Here is an 18,566-nt window from a genome sequence, read left to right on the forward strand (position 1 = left end):
TTATGTATCCAGATTTTGTACAGAACACAGTGCAACAGTTTGCTGTGTATTTCAGTTCCTTCATTTGTGTTTTTCCCCCTTCCCTTTCCTTCCAACATGATCAGTGCACACAAGCACACTGATGAAAACATGCAAAAGGCTATCTTGGTGTGACTGTACTCATAACCACATCAAGATGTATGTGTGCCTGTGAAATGGTTTGCCAATGTGCACATGCATTTGTGTGCACAAAGCACCACAACAAAACAACAAATCATGCAATTGTACACACTGCCGTTATGAAGAGTCTCATTTGTAGTGTTTCGGCACTGTTCAGGAGTGCATTTGAACATCGCTATACAAAAATACATGATCCAGTTGTATGTCTGATTGCACCAACAACACTGCTTCTGCTTATGGAATGCTGTCAGGGTGAGGGATGCTGGATTAGGGTGCCAAATATTTGGCTCCATGTTGTGGCCAGCTCACCTGGAAAAGGTGAAAGCATCAGAGGGGGAAGAGCTTTGCTGAGCTATTTACAGAATGGATCGAAGAGCTTCACTTGCGGAGGGCAAAGTGCTCTCATTTGGGTGGGGGGGAGGGGTGTCAATCTTTAGTAGACGGATTTCTTGCTCGAAGTGGTTTTGGAGACAATTTTCACACTGGAGCCACCGGAGGAGGAACGACCTCCTCCATAACTGCTACCGCCTCCCAAGCTGATCCCAGAACCATACCCACTTCCCCCTCCTATGCCGTAACCGCTGCCACCCCCAATGCCGTAGCCGCCGCCGCCACCCCCAACGCTGTAGCAGACACCTCCGCCACCGGAGCCGACGCCACAGAATCCTCCTCCGCTTCCACCTCCAAATCCTCCTCCTAAGCCCAGGCCGCTTCCGCCACCACTGTATCCAACGGTGTTGGTGGTAGTGCTGAGGACAGCTGCAAAACAGAGTTTGGGAATAACGTAAGCCCCTCCGTGCCGCCTTCAAAACCAGGATCAATTTTAAAGATTCCTTAAAAATCACTAATCCATAAAAAGAGGTTCTACTTACAGACGTTCACGTTTGGACCTTCTGTCAGTCTAGTAGTAGGAAAAAAATGAAATAGAGTCACAAATAAAGTGATGCCCTCAACTTACAGAAAGACAAAAGTTACATTTTACATACTAAGTTTAATACTGTTTTGAAGGCAGAAATGTTAAAAAGTCGTCATCATCAAATAGGACTCTCCACAATTTTCCATATATGTTTGCATATAAGCTTTAACCGGGCAATCATATGTATGTCTACTTAGAAGTACTGTAAATTCAATTTAGTCCAATGCATATGACTACAGCTGGAGAAAGGCAAGCCCATTCCCTTATTTGGCAGCATTAATTCCCTGAAATTTTTTATTAATATTAAACTTAAGACAACGGGGGGGGGGGGGAAGCTTTGGGCTCTTGAATGGAAAAAAAAAAAGTGGGATGGATTTACTCTTTGCTTTATTTTTGATAAAGTTCCATCCCACTTTTTTTTTTCCATTCAAGAGCCCAAAGCTTCTAGCAACAAGAAATTTACAACAATAAAACTTAAGACAACGGGGGGGGGGGGGGAGAAAGAGCAGTGGTGTAATCAATATTGTCCCTGGAGCAGGAAAGTCTTTGTTAGTCATTGACCTTCCCAAAGAGGCCTCTCCAATAAACCGTACTTTGAACAGAGATGATGCATTGGGCAAGGATGTAAGCTTCCCTGGATAGGCAGACATCCTCTCCAAGAGCTAGCAAGCAATTGCTATGCAAAATATATGTGCCCCACCTGACTAGGGATCACAGGCACATGGGAGCAGCCCTAGCTTCATCATGAACTTCACTTCTCCTGGGCTGCTAATACACTTTCTCATAAACTGACCAGCTCTAACTGAGCTTTGCTGTTTCCAACCTACCTGATTTCTTCTCCTTCCAGCAGCTTCCTGTAGGTGGCGATCTCAACATCCAGGGCTAGCTTGACGTTCATCAGCTCCTGGAACTCCTTGAGCTGCCGAGCGAGGTCTTGCTTAGCTCTCTGCAGGGCTTCCTCCAGTTCGTTCAGCTTGTGCTTGGCATCCTTGACAGCCATCTCTCCTCGCTCCTCAGCCTCAGCGATAGCGGATTGAAGATTGGCACACTACAAATGATGAAAAAGTACTATTGTTGTTGTTGTAATGTCCGAACAGCGTTTGAGCTCATAATGACTATTGATTGTTCCCCTTCTCCATACCAGCAATAATTCCCTGTACACTAGTGGGTTATAGAGATGTTACCCTGCACATGCCCGATCTCGTCTGATCTCGGAAGCTAAGCAGGGTCAGGCCTGGTTAGTACTTGGATGGGAGACCGCCTGGGACTACCAGGTGCTGTAGGCTTATACCATAGTCTTTCGAGACTGAAGGTTGCCAACTAGCATTGATAAATCAGGAGAATGCAGAAAAGGAGCAGGTTCTGCTATGCCATCAAATAATAGCCAATGTTGTTCAAGAACTTAGTATTTTAAGTTTGGGTTGAACTGAGTTTAGTATTTTGGAGAATCTGGATACTTCCCTCCAATTCTGCCAATGATATTAGTGGTGGGGGGGGGGACAGGATGCTTGGCTTTGACTCCTGTAGAATAGTTAGGGGAATGCCTTCTGTGGAGGCTTCCACATGAAAACCATTAAAATTGATTTTGCATGGAATGGGGAGAGGGGGAAGAGAAAATGCTCCTTTCAGCCCCTCATCATAGATAGTGCCAGAAAAACTCAAGTGTCATGGAAGCCCTATGCTGGAAATGCTCACATGCATCAAGACATTAGGAACAACAAGTACCATTTGCAGAGGCACAGAGAGTTGCTGAACATTTGCATCTGCACTAAGAGACAAGGTGTGCCTTCTTCTGTCCTGTGCAAACATGCCAGGGTTTCGTTATCACTGTGCTTTTCACCTAGTGGATCAATTGTGCCATTTCTGTGGACTGCTGAGTTTGCCCGTGTTTTGCAGCCTCACTAGCAATCAGTAACAATACACTGAGAGTAGATCTGCCCCAAGTAGTGCAACTAAGTTAATTTTGCAAATGTAAATATCCCATTCAGGAGTGACTCAGCCATAAGTGCTCATACTGGATAGTGGGCTTGGAAGACAGCAAAGTGGTGGAATGCTTAGCATCCACCTTTTCCAGTTCTCTGCCCTGGAAGGAGCACCATCAGGAAGATTGTCCTCTCATTCCTTCCGCTTGTGCCAACACATGTTCAAACTAGGCTGGCATAGGGAGAATTTTTCTCATGATCCTCACCCTCCCACCCCACTGGTCCGTTCTGAAGATGTGCTAACAGGAGAGGAGCTCTGGGGATGGCAGCAATGGTGATGGAATGACGCCTGCACCCACAAAAAACAGAGTGGAATTAGGCCACTTCTGCACTTGAGCTTCAGTCAGGCCTGGTCACATTAGATGCATTCTTCTAATATCTAAAATTCATGTTTACTGTATTAAATAACATTAATATTTCAATAATATTGAACACCTGGGTCACAAAAGCTGGGTCCTTTATGACAACGTTTTAGGGTAGGGGCCATTCTATGCATTGCCTGCCTGTGCAACACCTAGGAAAAAGTGACAAAGGAGATACCTGATCTCATTTGCATTGCTGGGAATTTATTTTTTTTTGGGGGGGGGGGGATTGATTTTTGTTTGGTCAAGCAAATCACTGTGGTTTGTTCAGCTGTTTTGCACAGGTGCCTTGTGGCAGCTGTGCAATGAGAACTGCATTATCTGTGGTATGATCATCAAGGTGCCACAGGTTCCATGGGAAAAAAGGATTTACAAAGGCCTGGCATCAACATTATAGATGTCAATAATATGGGAAGGCAGGATCCTGGAAGCTGGCCCTCTTCCTGTGAAATGTTTAGGGTGGGGACCATTTGGTACACTGTATGCCTGGGTGGAGGGTTTTCCCACTTAGGGAAAGGTGGAGGAGGAAATTCTCTGTCCTCATTTGCAATGCCTGAGAAGTTCCTGTAAGGTAACAAGTAATTGTAGCTTGTTCAACTTTTTTGCATAGGCACCTTCTGGCACTTGCACAATGAGAGTTTTATGATCCCTGATAATATCAGCACAGTGCTACAAACTGGTAGTGATGACAAAGCTTGGAACCATGAAAAAAGAAAAAAGAAAGCATTTTATGCCTGATTTAGAGAAAAAGGACCATGATGCAATTTCAGTGCAATGCTTTTAACAGGATGGCTTATTTTTCTCTGCTTTGCAACCCAGGGCTGAATGCAGTTCTCTCCTCCCCACAGGAGGTCCATGGAAGAGGGGAATGCACGTGACATCCCTTCCATGCCCACTAGTCCTGCCTCCACTTACTCCACAAATCCACCAGGGAAGGAATATCCATATACTGCTAACATGCATTAAACCAATGCAAACCAGTCAAAATCACACAACCAATTCCCAGTAATGTAGGGCCAACATACCGTCAACAGGACTGAGTGTTATACTTTCTTTGGACAAAACCAAGTCAAGGAGGAGGTGAGATGGAGCTGTTTATTTGCTTCCCGATGGGGAAAAAAAAACCTTCTTTTCTATATAAATCTAGCATCCCAGGGTGCTCCCTATGCCTGTGTTCTTTCCTAAGGGAGGACTTGGGAAGGGAGAGGGAAAGGCACGTCTCAGGGATCAGGATGGGATGTCTGGCATGCAAAAGATGAAGGTTTTGATTAGGGAATAAGTTCTAAAGCTTCAGATGGTAAACTGATACAACAGGAAAAAGATGTTCTTATGCTTCCCAGATCGACCTACATTGACCACAGACGGAACAGACTAACCTGCTCCGTCTTCTCTCTCCTCCCTGTCTCTCTGCCCTCTCTGTTTTAAACTTCCCACCTGCTTCTCCTAACACCTGCCATCCTTTCTGCACCTGGCTGAATTATCTGCCTGTTCATACCAGGCTACCAAGTCTGTTGATACCAGACAAGGTCTTTGAAAGCCTTGCCCAGAGCCAGCAACCCATGGTGCCTCTGCTGTCAGCGGCTTACACAAGGAGAAGGCTTAGCCTCCTTCCTGATGTACTACTTCTCTTATGCAGGAGGTCTGGTCTAGAGGTGTAGAGCCTCCGTCTGCCTGAAGATAACATCCACAAGGTCGCCAGTTCGAGGCCACCGGCACCGTGCGACCTTGGAGCAGCTGACAAGCTGAAGCCGAGCTATTCCATCTGCTCTGAGCGTGGGAGGATGGAGGCCAGAATGTGAAGCCAGATCGGAATGAAACACCTTGAATGTAGTGGTTCTTGAAAGAAAGAACCTTCTTTCAATTGTAAAAATCCCTATTTAATAAGGGATTTAAATAAAAGCCTGCCTATGTAAACCGCCTTGAATAAAGTCTTGAATAAAGACCAAGAAAGGCGGTATATAAATACCTGTTGTTGTTGTTGTTGTTGTTGTTGTTGTTGTTGTTGTTGTTGTTATTGTTATTGTTATTGTTATTGTTATTATTATTATTATTATTATTATTATTATTATGTAGGGAGAGTTTTCTTGAGGAAAGCTATCAGGGTTCATCCACAACAAGTGAGCAACAGGGGAACAGTTATTACACACCAAAATAAAATAGTGTCCACAAAGCTGAAAAGCATATTTACAGAGATAGAGAAGTGGAAAAAAGAGAGACATTCCCAGACACACTCATTTGCACTAAAGAGCAAGGTGCTTAACAAGTGTACCTGTTTCTTTACGGCATCAATTTCGCTTCGCAGCCTCTGGATCAGCCGGTTAAGCTCGGAGATTTCTGATTTTGTATTACGGAGGTCATCGCCATGTCGCCCGGCACTGACCTGTAGTTCTTCGTACTGATATTCAGAAAGAAGAAAAAAAAAAGGCATAGAAACCCAACCATTACAAATTTATTACTATCATCACAATGCAGACAGAAAATATCAGCTGGCATGGGGTCAGAAACCAGCTTGTGTGGGGGTGGGGTGGGGTGGAGAAGAGACACATGTGGTATTTCATGTTAGGAAATTGCTCGCCATCATGACATGGTGTGAATGTACAGGGGATGGGGGCGATATTATTGCAAAGACTTCTTGTAAGTTCACTGGATCTCTACCTTGAGCACAGACACACACATAGCTCCCATTGTGGGATCCCTGTCAGCAGGGGCTAGGCCACCCAGTGTCAGGAGTAAAAGGCTAGTCTTCCCACACTGTGACAGCACCCCCAAGCACTATATCTAATAGGAATGAAGGGCAGCTATTCCCTTATATGAGAGAAAGTAAAAGCATGAACTCAGGGACACCAATGAAGCAGAGCTAAGCTTGCTGCCAGACCCTGGTGATTCCAGCCACTGACAATCAAGCCTACTCCCATCGGCATATCCCAATCCTTTCAGCCGCATAAGTCCATCCTTTGTTGTGCTTAAGTCAGGCTGGCCCATCCAAGAGGCCAACTGAGGCAGTCACCTCAGGCAGCAAATTGGTGGGGAGTGCCTAATCTCTCTCTGCTCATTCACCTCCACTGCTCCTCCTGCCCCCTGTACTGGAAAAGGAGCAGGGCAAAGGGGCAGAATAGGGAATGTGGAGGAAAGGAGAGTGGTGGGCTAAAGCGTTTCCTTCATGCTTCCTCTTCTTCTTCATCCCTTCTTCATTTTCCAATTTAGAGGCTGGAAGGGGCAGAGACTGGCGAGTCACCAAGTGAGAGTGCAGCATTTGGCACATTGCCTCAGGTGCCAGAAAGTCTTGGGCTGGTCCCATGCTCAAGTGTCATTTCTCCCTCCCCCCCCAAACATGCTGCAATAAATTGAATAATTTATAATTTGCTGCTCTTTATTGACACCCCAAATCTGCTGCCTGAGGCAGCTGCCTCATTCCACTTAATAGTAGGGTTGGCTTTGGCTCTGCTCCAGAGCAGAAGAAGGTAGTTGCCAAGCAGTTACTACATTTTATTTGCCAAGCCACCCTTTATCCAGTTCCTCTGAAATCCCTTCTTTCCTTAACAGCCTTGCAAAAGGAATTTTACTACCACCACACCTCTGCCTACACAGCCAAGATCAGCTCAGGTTCCCAGCAGCTTTCCTCATGTGGTATCACCGATATATCAAACTACTGTTTTCCAGCTAAGCTTGCCACACTTCAAGAGAACAAAGAGGCAGTGTTTGCATTCGTCTCTGAGCCATTGGAGAAAGATATTACCTGCTCACAATTCCCACAGGTGTTGTGAACAGAAATACACACACACACACACACTAAAACTGGGTTCCCTTTCCAGATTTACCTCAGATTTCACTGTAAGAGAAATTCAGCAGCAAGCAACTTGGAGCATTTCCTATATACCTGGTCTAGACCTGTGGCAGTAGAATGATGTGTGAAAACCCTGAGGTAGTAGACATGATAGTGACATTTTGGGTTGCAGGTGGAGGGTGCCATCTGGAATGCTTCCCCTCACCGAAAGACCCAAAACGCTTTGATGGACCCAAAAAGCCCATCAAAGAGAAAAGATTATAGCCCAACCTACTCACTACTGTCCACATTTTTAAATTGCAAGGAGATTTTAAAAAAAAAAGGGGGGGAAGCATTCAAAATGTGATTCCTTTCTTCTCCTGCATTTGAACATAGTCTGAGGTGATATAGCCTACTGTGTCACATCAGGACTACACCACCTCATTCCACTGCTTAGGCTACAGACGTTTTGTCTGAGGGCAATCTTTCCATGCAAATTTGTTCTAGCTGAATTTGGTGGCAACTCAGAGAAAATTCTACAATGGTTTCACCTAAGGGGAACTTGCCCAAGCTTCATTTTATGTGAAACTCAGAGGTAACTCTAGGCCGCTAAATGGTTTATTATATCGGCAACTCACCTTAGTTTGATACCATGATTCAGCCTCCGTTCGGCTCCTGTTGGCGATGTCTTCATACTGTGCTTTGACCTCAGCGATAATGCTGTCGAGGTCCAGGCTTCTGTTGTTGTCCATAGACAGCACAACGGAAGTATCAGACACCTGTTGTTGCACCTGCATGAGTTCCTGCAAGGAAAACAAAACCTGGGTCACAACATATATGGGACAAGCTAAGAAAACACAGCAGTTTTGAAGGGGGAAAGATGAAAATGTCTTTTTGGGGAGAGGTGAACCTTTCAAGAAAATTCTCCTAACCTGAATTTGCTTGCAAATATTCACACCTGTGTTCTAAATCAATTTTTTTCTTCAGCACTCCCCATTATGGATGCAAGGATTTGAGGCAATATGATGTAGAAGTATTTGATATGTTCCTACATAACGTTCTTGTTTTATATGGCATCAATACAGTTTTACATTTCTTTCTCCCCCCCCCCCCAAATCCCTCAGTGCTGAGTTTCAAAAGCAAAATGTATGGAGCTTATTGTTCAATTAGTTACATGCATTATTGTCAAGACAATTGCCAGGATTCAGCAAAGAGAACCACATGTGGGAGAAGCTCACCACAGGTGTAGCCTATAAAGACATACACCTGCATCTCCCTCATCATTGTGTTGCCCTTCAGGCACCAATGAACCAGCTGTCTTACGCGCAGCCCCATGTAGCAGCACCAGCTCTTTAGTGTAGCTATTTGGTTCTTGTGACTAGAGTAGAATCAGGGCCAACCTGCTTTCAGTTTTAGTGTCAGGCATCTGTGTGATAACGGGGATGCAACAGTTCTATTTACATTCTAATATGAAAAGGAAAAAAAGACTCTTTGCTTTTATGAACAAGCAACCAGCAAGCAACCAATCTGATCAGTGCCAAAGGCCACACCAAAGAGTTTGAAACTGTGGAGGGTTTTTTTTTTCCCTTTGAGGGTTGACATCTTCAACATTTCCATGCTGGGCACCAATAAAATAATGTGAATTGCACAATTAATACAACTTTTTGAAACATGAAATCATGCATGCTTGAAATGTGCAGCCTCATTCCCAGCTCAGGTACACTGATATATAAGGAACAAAGCTGATGATAAGCCAGTATTCCTTGCTAAGGGGTATGCAGGGTATTGTGGTTTTGTAGCTCCACTACTAAATTGTGATATGGATCTTCCTTTATTAGATGATGATGATGATGATGATGTTGATTGCAGTCAATAACTGGGCTGGAAGCTAAACTCAAGTTAGATGGGAAAGATTCAAACTGTTACATATGTTTCTCAATAAAAGTGATTAATATGACTGGCACAGGCTGCCAGGAATGGGGTGGATTTTCCATTGCTTGCAATCAAGTCCAGACTAGACACTTTCTCAAAAGAGGAGACTGTAGCTTTATTCAAATACAGTTTTATCTATCTCCATCCAGTATAGCTGGAGGAAATTGTGCATATGTTGCGCAACCTGTGATGAGTGATGTAAGTTGGTAGGTCTCTGCTTGCCTTAAAATCTATTAATCTCTTCAAACATATTCACAGAGGTAAGTGGGGGGAAGATGTAGCACTGTAGGAAAACATGATCTGAAATTTTCCACAGAGGAAAGTCTACAGAGTAATATACTATCATATAATACTGTACTTCAGACTACAGTGATTTGAAAATCTGTTCTTTTGAAACTTGGAGGGCAGCTTCAAGGTACAAATTTTAAGGCCATTCATTTCAATGTGATCCCATATTCTAAATATATTTAAACATTATTTTGGAAAGCTGGTGGAAGGTGAACTTACAGCACAATCCTATGCATGTCTACTCAGAAATATTAGTATCCACTTTTTAAAAAAATGCCTGTTGTGGATTTCCAAAGAGAACATTTCTGATACTCTCCCTTTCCAATATAGTTCTAGCCTAACCAAAGACAAATGCAGATGCTATAATTGGCTTTGAGGTTGGAACTTCATTTTAAGTGCCTGGCTTCTGCTGCACTATGGAAGTCCTGGGCTCAGTGCCTTCAGAAATGTTCTTCTCAGGTTAGGTTTCAGCTTAGTGGTAGATAAAATTATGATGATGATGAATACTTATATACCGCTTTTCAACAGAAAGTAGTTCAAAGTGGCTTACACAGGAAAATAAATCAATAGCATATGCAAAGGATTGGCTGTGTGTTCAGTCCTTTGCATCTCCACAGAGCAGCAAAGCATACCTTAAGCTGTCAGTCAGGAGAGAAACATAAGGCAAGAGTTTATTTCAGCTATAGAGAAAGGGTTTTAAGGTTCCCTTGGTAGGAAAGAGGCTTACCGTCTCAAATAGAACTTTCAGGAAATCAATTTCGTCATGCAGTGAATCTGCTTTGCTAGAAAGTTCAACCTTGTTCATGTAGGAACCATCAACATCCTGCAGAAAAAAAATGGGGAAAAGCAGTCATGTTTGGGGGAAAAATAAAACTTAGTGAGAACAGACCTATTGAAAACAAATGCAGTAAATATAGTCTTTTTTAATCTAATGAAGAATCCAAATATTGCAAGCATTGGTCGACCCTCATTTCTCACTGCATTTGATTGGATTGCATGGGCATTATGTACTGAATTATTCTTGAGGGCCACAGCTTAAATACAAACATATTATATTTAATGTAGAAAGTCATCGTTTCAGCCACAAGCACCTGCAGTTGAAGGATTTTGGAAAGCAAGGAATGTCAGTGATCCTGGAGAGTATCTGTTAGAGTTAGTCAGTTCTGGGCTAAGAAGAAGAGACCATTGCTTTGACTCAGCACAGAGCAACTGCTTATTATGCCCACAAAAGAAATCCTCACCTTCTTGAGCACCACAAATTCATTCTCGGCAGCAGTGCGCTTATTAATTTCATCTTCATATCTGTTGAGAAAATGGAGAGAAACTGTGGCGTCAACACTTGTCAATAGGACAGCCCAGATAAGGAATGGAAAGAAGGCAAAATCAATCAATCCTGAAGGTTTTCAGGCCACATGTCAGGGGCACTCTCCTAGACTTCTGGATAATTGCCTGCTGACTTTCCATTGATGTCTTTGAAAGACTCCATCCCCACTGGTCTTTCCGCTTAGCAGCCGTTGCGTATCCACAAAATGCTGCATAGAACCTTATTGGAACTTCCATTGTGTGGCAATGAATTTACAGAACCATGGTTTTCATGAGCACCTACAATTATCATATGATAGTCTTGTTCATATGTTGGATATTCAACTCTATTGCAGGCAATGTGGGAGAAATGTCTGCATGCCATGAGCATTTCATTATGTGCCAGTGTGTTCTCAGACTCTTCTCTCATTCTTTAGCTGCTAAAGTGCACATTTAACTCTTTTTCTTTTTTTGCAAAACATCGTGCAGACTTGATTTATCAAGTCAAATATAAATACGGGTCATTCATTCTGCAGTGCTTTAACCACAAAGGCATTTTTAAAGCATGTCTATGCCACACACTTAAACTGGTTTACCAATAATTTCTTCTTCAAAGGGTTCTTGGAAAATGTGGTTCTATAAGGAGGGATTGGAGTCTGTAAGAGAATTCTCAATACCCAGTATTGGGGGGGGGGGGGTTATTGTTGTTAAAATTTATATAAAACTGATAGTGTAGTTTTGAACTCAGTTGTCTCTCAACTTATCCAGTTCCCGAGTGTGTGAGCTGATTTCCTTATCCACAAGCACTTATCTGATGGGAGGAGCACATGTTCTTACTGTGAGGTGTACTATGGATGCACAGTTGATTATAGGTAATGCTCACTGCTAATCTGGGAGTCCAATCCTAAACAGAAGCAAGTCCCATTATAGTCCATGGGACTTACCCTCAGGTAAGTGTGGACTGAATTGCAGTTTGATTCAGTTAACCTATTATCCTTAAAGTAAACGTGGCAAAAAGGATCTTGTTACATTAGATGCATCCTCCTTTTATGAAGCTTCATAACTCAGGGCCAGAATCAACCCATGCAACAGGCAAGGTGGGGCTGGCATCCGCTGGAGAAGATCTGGAAGAATTTGCATTGGGAAGCTTTGTTCTAAATACTTTGGTGCCAGACCTTCTACTAAGTTACCTTCCAGCAAACGGATTTTGAAATGTGAATAAGATTGTAACAGAAGAGATGGTAGCAGGAAGTGGAACCAAAAGAACACACATGAATTTATAGTGTTGCAATTTGATTAACAAGATCCAAGATAAGAATCTATTATTTCCCCCTTTTTGTAGACTATACTGAGCAGGAAAGGCAGGGCAGATGTTTTGAAAATTATTTATGATATTACTCTACCTATTCTCTGCTTAATATTTAAGAGATGTCTGCACTTCACTAGACATGACTTCTGCTGATCTTTAGCCAACTAAGGGCCAAATCCTATCCAATTTTCCAGTGCTGGTGCAGCCATGCCAACAGGGCATGCGCTGCATCCTACAGTAGGGGGGCTGTCACAGAGGCCTCCTCCAGGTAAGGGAATGTTTGCTCCCTTACCCTGGGGCTGCACTGAGGCTACACCGGCATTGGAAAGTTGGATAGGATTGGGCCCTAAGTCTTTATATGCTTAACAATGACATTTGTTTGGTTAAGCCCAAGGAAGCATTCAGAGAGGGTTTATGGACCTGTGTGCTTTTCAATCAACCTGAATAAACACATCAATGATACAGTAAGATTGTTCTAACTTTTTCGTTTAGATTGTACAAAGCAGATTAAAATTTAAGTCTCGGATACTGCAGAAAAGAAAACAAGACACCACTTGCCCTATGGCTCCATGTCATGCTAGTTCAAACAGACACAGTGGAAGTGTGTCTTCCGCTATTTCCCTCAACAAATAAAAATATTCTAACTTTACTTTCTGGATGCTCCTTTACAAATGAACAGAATCCAGCCAACAGATGCATTTACATTTGCACTACACCCAAGGAATTGATCCTATTCAGTTACTTGGGAGTAAGCCATCTTAAGTTTAATGGGACTAACTTCAGAGTAAACAAGCATAGGATGAGGCTGCACAAGAAATATTTCAATATGCTAGGCTGAATTGATTCACGCGAGTTGGAACGGGCAGATTCTTACTTGTTCTTAAAGTCGTCCACCAGGTCTTGCATGTTTCTCAATTCGGAGTCCAACCTTCCCCGCTCATTCAGGATCCCATCTAGCTTCCTTCTGAGATTATTAATATATGCATCGAAAAGGGGTTCAATGTTGTTCTGTCGAATTGTTGTTTTCTGCTCTTGTAACAGGGCCCATTTGGTTTCAAGGACTTTATTCTGCTGTTCCAGGAATCGGACCTGCAAGAAGCAATGATGGGAGATGGAAATACTGGAGAAACCATATACAATATAGAAAGGAAGAAGTGTTCCCTGTACAGTATGTATGCCTGTGTGGGGGTGTTTGTGAGAGAGTCATACAAGCACCATTTTTTCATCATCTCTCATCAGAGCTTTGCCATAACTGGAGATAAGTGACCTGATTGAGGTTTGCTGTAAATCAGCTATTTTCAACCAGTGTGCTGCGGCACATTGGTGAACCATATATGGTCCACAGGTGTGCCCCGGGAATTTGGGGGATAGTCATTTGTTAGTAGGGCCAGTGGGGGATAGGAGCCCCCTACTAGCAGCAGTGTACCTTGTCAATTGTAAAAGAACTAATAGTGTACCTTGACAATTTTAGCACCTTGTCATTGTGCTGTGGAAAAAGATGAATATTACTGCTGTAAATGGTTCAAAAATTATTCAGTTTTTTTCACCAAACACTGAAAAAGTCAGATCATTTACTGAATCATTTCAAGGTTTGGCACACGCCAGCTCTGCCATTCCTCAAGCACCTTTCCCATCAGACTTGCACCCTCCTCAAGCCACCCTTTGATTACCCTGGCAGCAGTGGGAAAACTCTTTCTTGCCTCCTCATTGACAGAAGCAGCTGCAAGTTTGAACTGGGCGGCATGGGGTTTCCCAACAGGAAGGTGAAGGGGCTCATGGGATTGTAGTTTTTATGAGGGAACTGCAATGGAAGTAGCTCTTGCAAAAGACTGCAGCTCCCACAAGCCCATTCACCTTTCTTTGTTTTCTCTGATTGGAAGAAAGAGAGAGAAAAGCCTCATGCTGCTCAGTTTAAACTTGGAGCTATTTCTACCAGTAGGAAGGAGGAGAAATGAGCTCCTTACTGCTTTGGGGATAAGCAAAGGGTGTGTAGGGAGAAATGCTGTTGGGAAGGTCTAATAAGGTAGGACTAGATTCTTCAAGTTCTGATTTAGCTGAGTTTGGGAAGTTTGCACCTCCTTTTGGGGCAGAGGTAGGAATTTAGAACTCCTAAAATGTATAGGTTATCCAAACCCAGAGGTCTTTGATGACCCCACTAGCTACAACTCCTTAGTCCATATCCTGAACTGAAGCAACGTCTTCTTACATGCCTGCTACCCTCTCCTCTTCTCTCCCTGATGTCTTTCTCCCCACTGCCTAAACTTAGTTTGTAAGCTTCTTGGAGCAGAGACCTTGGTTTGGTTAGTACGGTGCCATGTACACTGATGGTGCTCTATACACAGTAGTGAGTGAAAGAGAGACTAATGGGTTGAAAAAGAGGGAGAGATAAAAGGAAGAAGAAAAGTGAGAGAAAATCAAGGGCAGGGAAAGAATAGAGAAAACTGGAGAAGGAAAATGATAGTTTTGAGATGCGTCATGACCAGTTCCACCAAAACAAGAAACAAAATTCAAGTAGGGGCTAACAAACTAGTAGTTCCTAAGTGGTAGAGACATGACATTCTTCAGCAAAAAAAAGTGGAAAGGGAGGTATTGCTTCTAGTAACATGAACACAGATGTGTTGTGGATTCATGTTGACTGGTATGGATTTTGACATAAGCCTTTTTGTGAGATTTAATTTTAGGTCTAACGTTTCATCCTCCAAAAAGTTTAGCACCGCACACGTTGTAGCCACAGCCTTACGCTGGCGCTTTAGTACTTTGCAAAGAGATCTGGGACATCCTGCAAAATTTTAACAACACCTTCTTGTGCTTGCATGCACATCCCAAAAATGCTTTATGGGTGGTAAATGGTTTGCTTGCAGTTCCCATTCTCTGCTCTGATAGCTTTTACCAGTCAATTTATTTTCTAACAATATTTTCTAACAATTTTCTAACAATATTTTCTTCTTACTTCCGTTTCAAAGATACTTCAGGAGCAATCACAAGCTTCCAGGGTTATACTTCCATTATTTGAGTTGCAGTTAATAAACCACGCAACAAATTAAATCTGTGCCATTAGTTTTAAAGGCTTGAGACTTAAATATTGAGGAATATTCCTAGCTGACATCAGTGAATTTGCTATTTCAAAAGAGCATCTTTGGGGGAGCAGAAATGGCTGTGGGATAACAGTCAAGAATACAAAGCTTAATTAGTTGCTTTTTCCAAACTGCTGTCACACCTAAAAGATAAATCAGTCTGATCTACACTTCTGTCTTTCGCTGTGAGTTGCATTTTTATCCCACCCTTCATCCAAGGACTTCCAGGGGTTGTATGTGGTTCTCCCCCTTGCCATTTTATCCTTGCAAGGTAGTTTGGCTCTTAGTGACAAGGTCATCCAGTAAGTTACAAAGCTGAGTAAGGATTTGAAGCCAGGTCTATCAAATCCTGGTCTATCATCCGAACAACAGCATCATGTTGGTGTTGAGATGGTGATTTGTGCAATCAAATACTTCAGACCAACAAATAAAATTAGAGGGGTGGCTATTTTCCAAACAGTGGTTCAGGGCCCAACTGGCCTCTTCACAGACATTATGCTAGTACATCACATGTCCATTCCTACCTTAAATGATGAAACAATTGAATGTACATGATCTCCTTTGAAAAGCAGCATAGGAACAGGTGCCCATTCTTGCCTAATGTCTAGTTATAATTTGTCTGATTATCAAGCCTTGGAGAAGAGGTCAGATCATAGCTTTCTACACATAACATCAAAGAACCATTGTGTTGGTGAACCGATTTGGTAATGACGCGTCTCAGATTTAGGGGCTTAAAGGTAATTATTATCAAGAAGGTGTTAATCTATGCACTTACCTTGTCAATGAAGGAGGCAAATTTGTTGTTGAGTGTCTTGATCTGTTCCCTCTCCTGTGTGCGCACTCTTTGGATCTCTGGGTCAATCTCCAAGTTGAGGGGTTGCAGGAGGTGCTGGTTGATTGTCACCTCTTGGATGCCACCAGGTGGGCAAACTGGAAACCCTGGGCCACCTCTTCCACCAAAACCTGGACCACCTACCATAAAGCCAGCACCGGGTCCTCCCATCCCAGGCCCACCATAAACCAAGCCACCACCTGAGCCCATGCCACCGCCATAACCAAAGCCAGCTCCCCCACCAACGCCATATCCACCACCACCGAAACCGGATCGGAAACCTCCAGTGTTGACACCATAGGAAATCCGTCTGCTTCCACCCATGTTGTAAAGGCTTCGGCTGCCAAATCCACCACCGACTCCAAAGCCGCCACCACCAGCTCTTCCTCCTCCAACCCGAGAAACGGAATAGGAGCTGAAACTGGATCTCCCACCACCACCACCACCACCAACGATCGCAGAGCCAGAGGAGAAGCCCCTGTTCACCCCTCCGGAGGACACTTTGTAGGATAGGCGACTCATTCTGGTTTTGTTCAGAGAGAAAATGTGAGGATGAGTTTTGCTTACAAGCGGAGCTGCAGAGAAAGAGCGGAGAGTGAAGGAGGCAGAACCCCTCTGATATAGATGAGCGGGAAACCTCCCCTTTTATCTGCTTGGGAAAAACTTGGCACAAGATTCAAGGCAATCCGATCTACTGGATTTGATGTGCCTTGCAGCAACTTGTCTCATTAAACACACCTACTCAACAGGGCGGAGTTGGGAAGAGGGGAAAAAAATGCTGTAGGATAGGAAAGCAATGAAGCAACAGAAGTTTTCTCATTTTTTAAAGGAGGGTGTCTGGTTAAAGAAAGGAAAGGGAAATGAGATGATAACCACAGTTTTGCATATTTCAAAGTTTTGACTGTGCACAGGGCAGAAGATGAGCATATTATAAGAACTGATCCCCCAAATGTAATCTCCCCGTGACTTTCATTGCTCCATCAAGACTCTTCCATGGGCTTCAGTGGCATTGGCAAGGGGAGTAACGTTTATGAACTTATAAAGTTGTCCATCCATCCAGCTCTGCGTTGTCTACAATGACTGACAGCTGTTCTCCAGGATTTTAAATGAGAGGCTTTCCTACCCCTCAGACAGGATATGCCAGGGATGGCATCTGGGACCTCCTACATATAAGCAAGTGCACTACAACTGCACCCCCAAGAACTAGGGCCCTGCAAAACTGGACTCTTTGTGATGCATCTGGAGGATCTCTCTTATTCCACAATGCCATCTCTTTTGTATGAATGACCATAAACTACCATGTGCTGTATACAGTGCTTATTGTTCCTTTATAATTGACAGCAACCATGTCTGGGAGATGGCACATGTGAACCTATCTTACAATGAGCCAGACCTTTGGTCTTTCTAGCCCACTGTTGCTTGCTGTGACTGTGGCTTCTCTCTTTGATCTTTCTTAACTCAGCTACCTGAGATCCCAAAGACTGAATCAAGGCTAATCTGCATGCCAGGCATGTGCTCCACCCCTGAGCTACAAAAAGAGGTTTCTTGATGAATGTCTTGGCTAAGCTTGGATTTGAATTTAGTTTTCCTTTGTCCACAAGATTGCATCTCCATTAAAACCCCCAACTGTTTGACTATTTCTACACAACAATCATTGCTTGCATGCTTCTAATTCTGCTTGCAGAAGGACCTATTTAAAATCCTTTTAGAAGATGACCATAGATATTGGGCTCATAACTGGTATTCTGAAAGATCTTCCAAAGATGAGATCTCCCAAGAGTCAAGTTAATCCTAAAATTACTTTTTTCGGAGGAACACAACATGTTGGAGGTGGAGTGGAAGGGGACAACTCTTGCAGACCACTCAGCCATGGTTGGATTGTTGACACCTAAATCCACCTTGCTGAATTTTTATTCTGTACAGCACAATACCACTCCAAATGCAAACAGCAGGAGAAAGACTAGTATCGATGGGTTCTGTTATTGCACATTAATTCTTTACCCTTGTGAAAATGTCAGTTCTTCACTGTTCCAAGGAAGAATTAAAAGCAAAATTAGATCCATTGGCATGAAGACCTTTCCAAGGTGTGTTGTGATCATATTATGATTTTTTTGTATTTTTGATTTTTTTTTTAAAGAAAAAAACTGGTACCATGTTTTAGAGAAGAAAGGTGACATTTTAAAAATCCAAGCATTTGAAATAAGATGGGAATCTTCTCCAAAATGAACATGTTAAAGAAAGATCTAAAAAGGTACACCTAGAACTCTTAAGCTCCACATGTCTCAGCATTTTTAGTAGTATGACTCCAGAGCAAACGGTTGACAAATGGCCATGTAGGTGTCACTGAGTGCAAGCTGTTGACTGTGAGAAACCATTCCATGTGCCTTCTTTCTCAGAGTGCGTTTGATCTGGGCTCTCTAACACAGACACACCTTCAAGGGATAATGCATAGTGCTTTCAAGAAAGGCGATCCCTTGAAAATGTGTTGTCTTGGGGTGTACAAGAAATTGGCCAGTTCAAGAGCTGGATCCTGACATCAGCTCATTTAAAAAAAAAATTGTTCTGAGTTACATTGCAGTTCATAGCGACCATAAAAATGAATGAAGGGCATGAGACGCTCTTCTTTTGTTCAAGTGAAATGAGGTGA

At 43.1% G+C, this 18,566-nt stretch overlaps 1 protein-coding gene and 1 pseudogene across 1 annotated transcript; one reads left to right on the top strand and one right to left on the bottom strand.

Annotated features, from left to right (window-relative positions):
* Nucleotides 1–1,898: 1,898 nt before the first annotated feature.
* On the bottom strand, nt 1,899–16,441 carry LOC136638577 (keratin, type II cytoskeletal 5-like). The gene is made up of 7 exons (XM_066612617.1): nt 15,863–16,441; nt 12,888–13,102; nt 10,644–10,704; nt 10,130–10,225; nt 7,821–7,985; nt 5,689–5,814; nt 1,899–2,123 (listed from the first exon to the last, which is right to left on the bottom strand). Exons 1-7 carry the CDS (start codon nt 16,439–16,441, stop codon nt 1,899–1,901), a joined length of 1,467 nt encoding a protein of 488 aa, XP_066468714.1.
* LOC136643155 (5S ribosomal RNA) lies at nt 2,243–2,361 on the top strand (annotated as a pseudogene).
* Nucleotides 16,442–18,566: the final 2,125 nt, after the last annotated feature.

This window comes from Tiliqua scincoides, chromosome 2 (genome assembly GCF_035046505.1).
Source record: "Tiliqua scincoides isolate rTilSci1 chromosome 2, rTilSci1.hap2, whole genome shotgun sequence".
In the NCBI taxonomy this organism is placed as follows: domain Eukaryota; kingdom Metazoa; phylum Chordata; class Lepidosauria; order Squamata; family Scincidae; genus Tiliqua; species Tiliqua scincoides.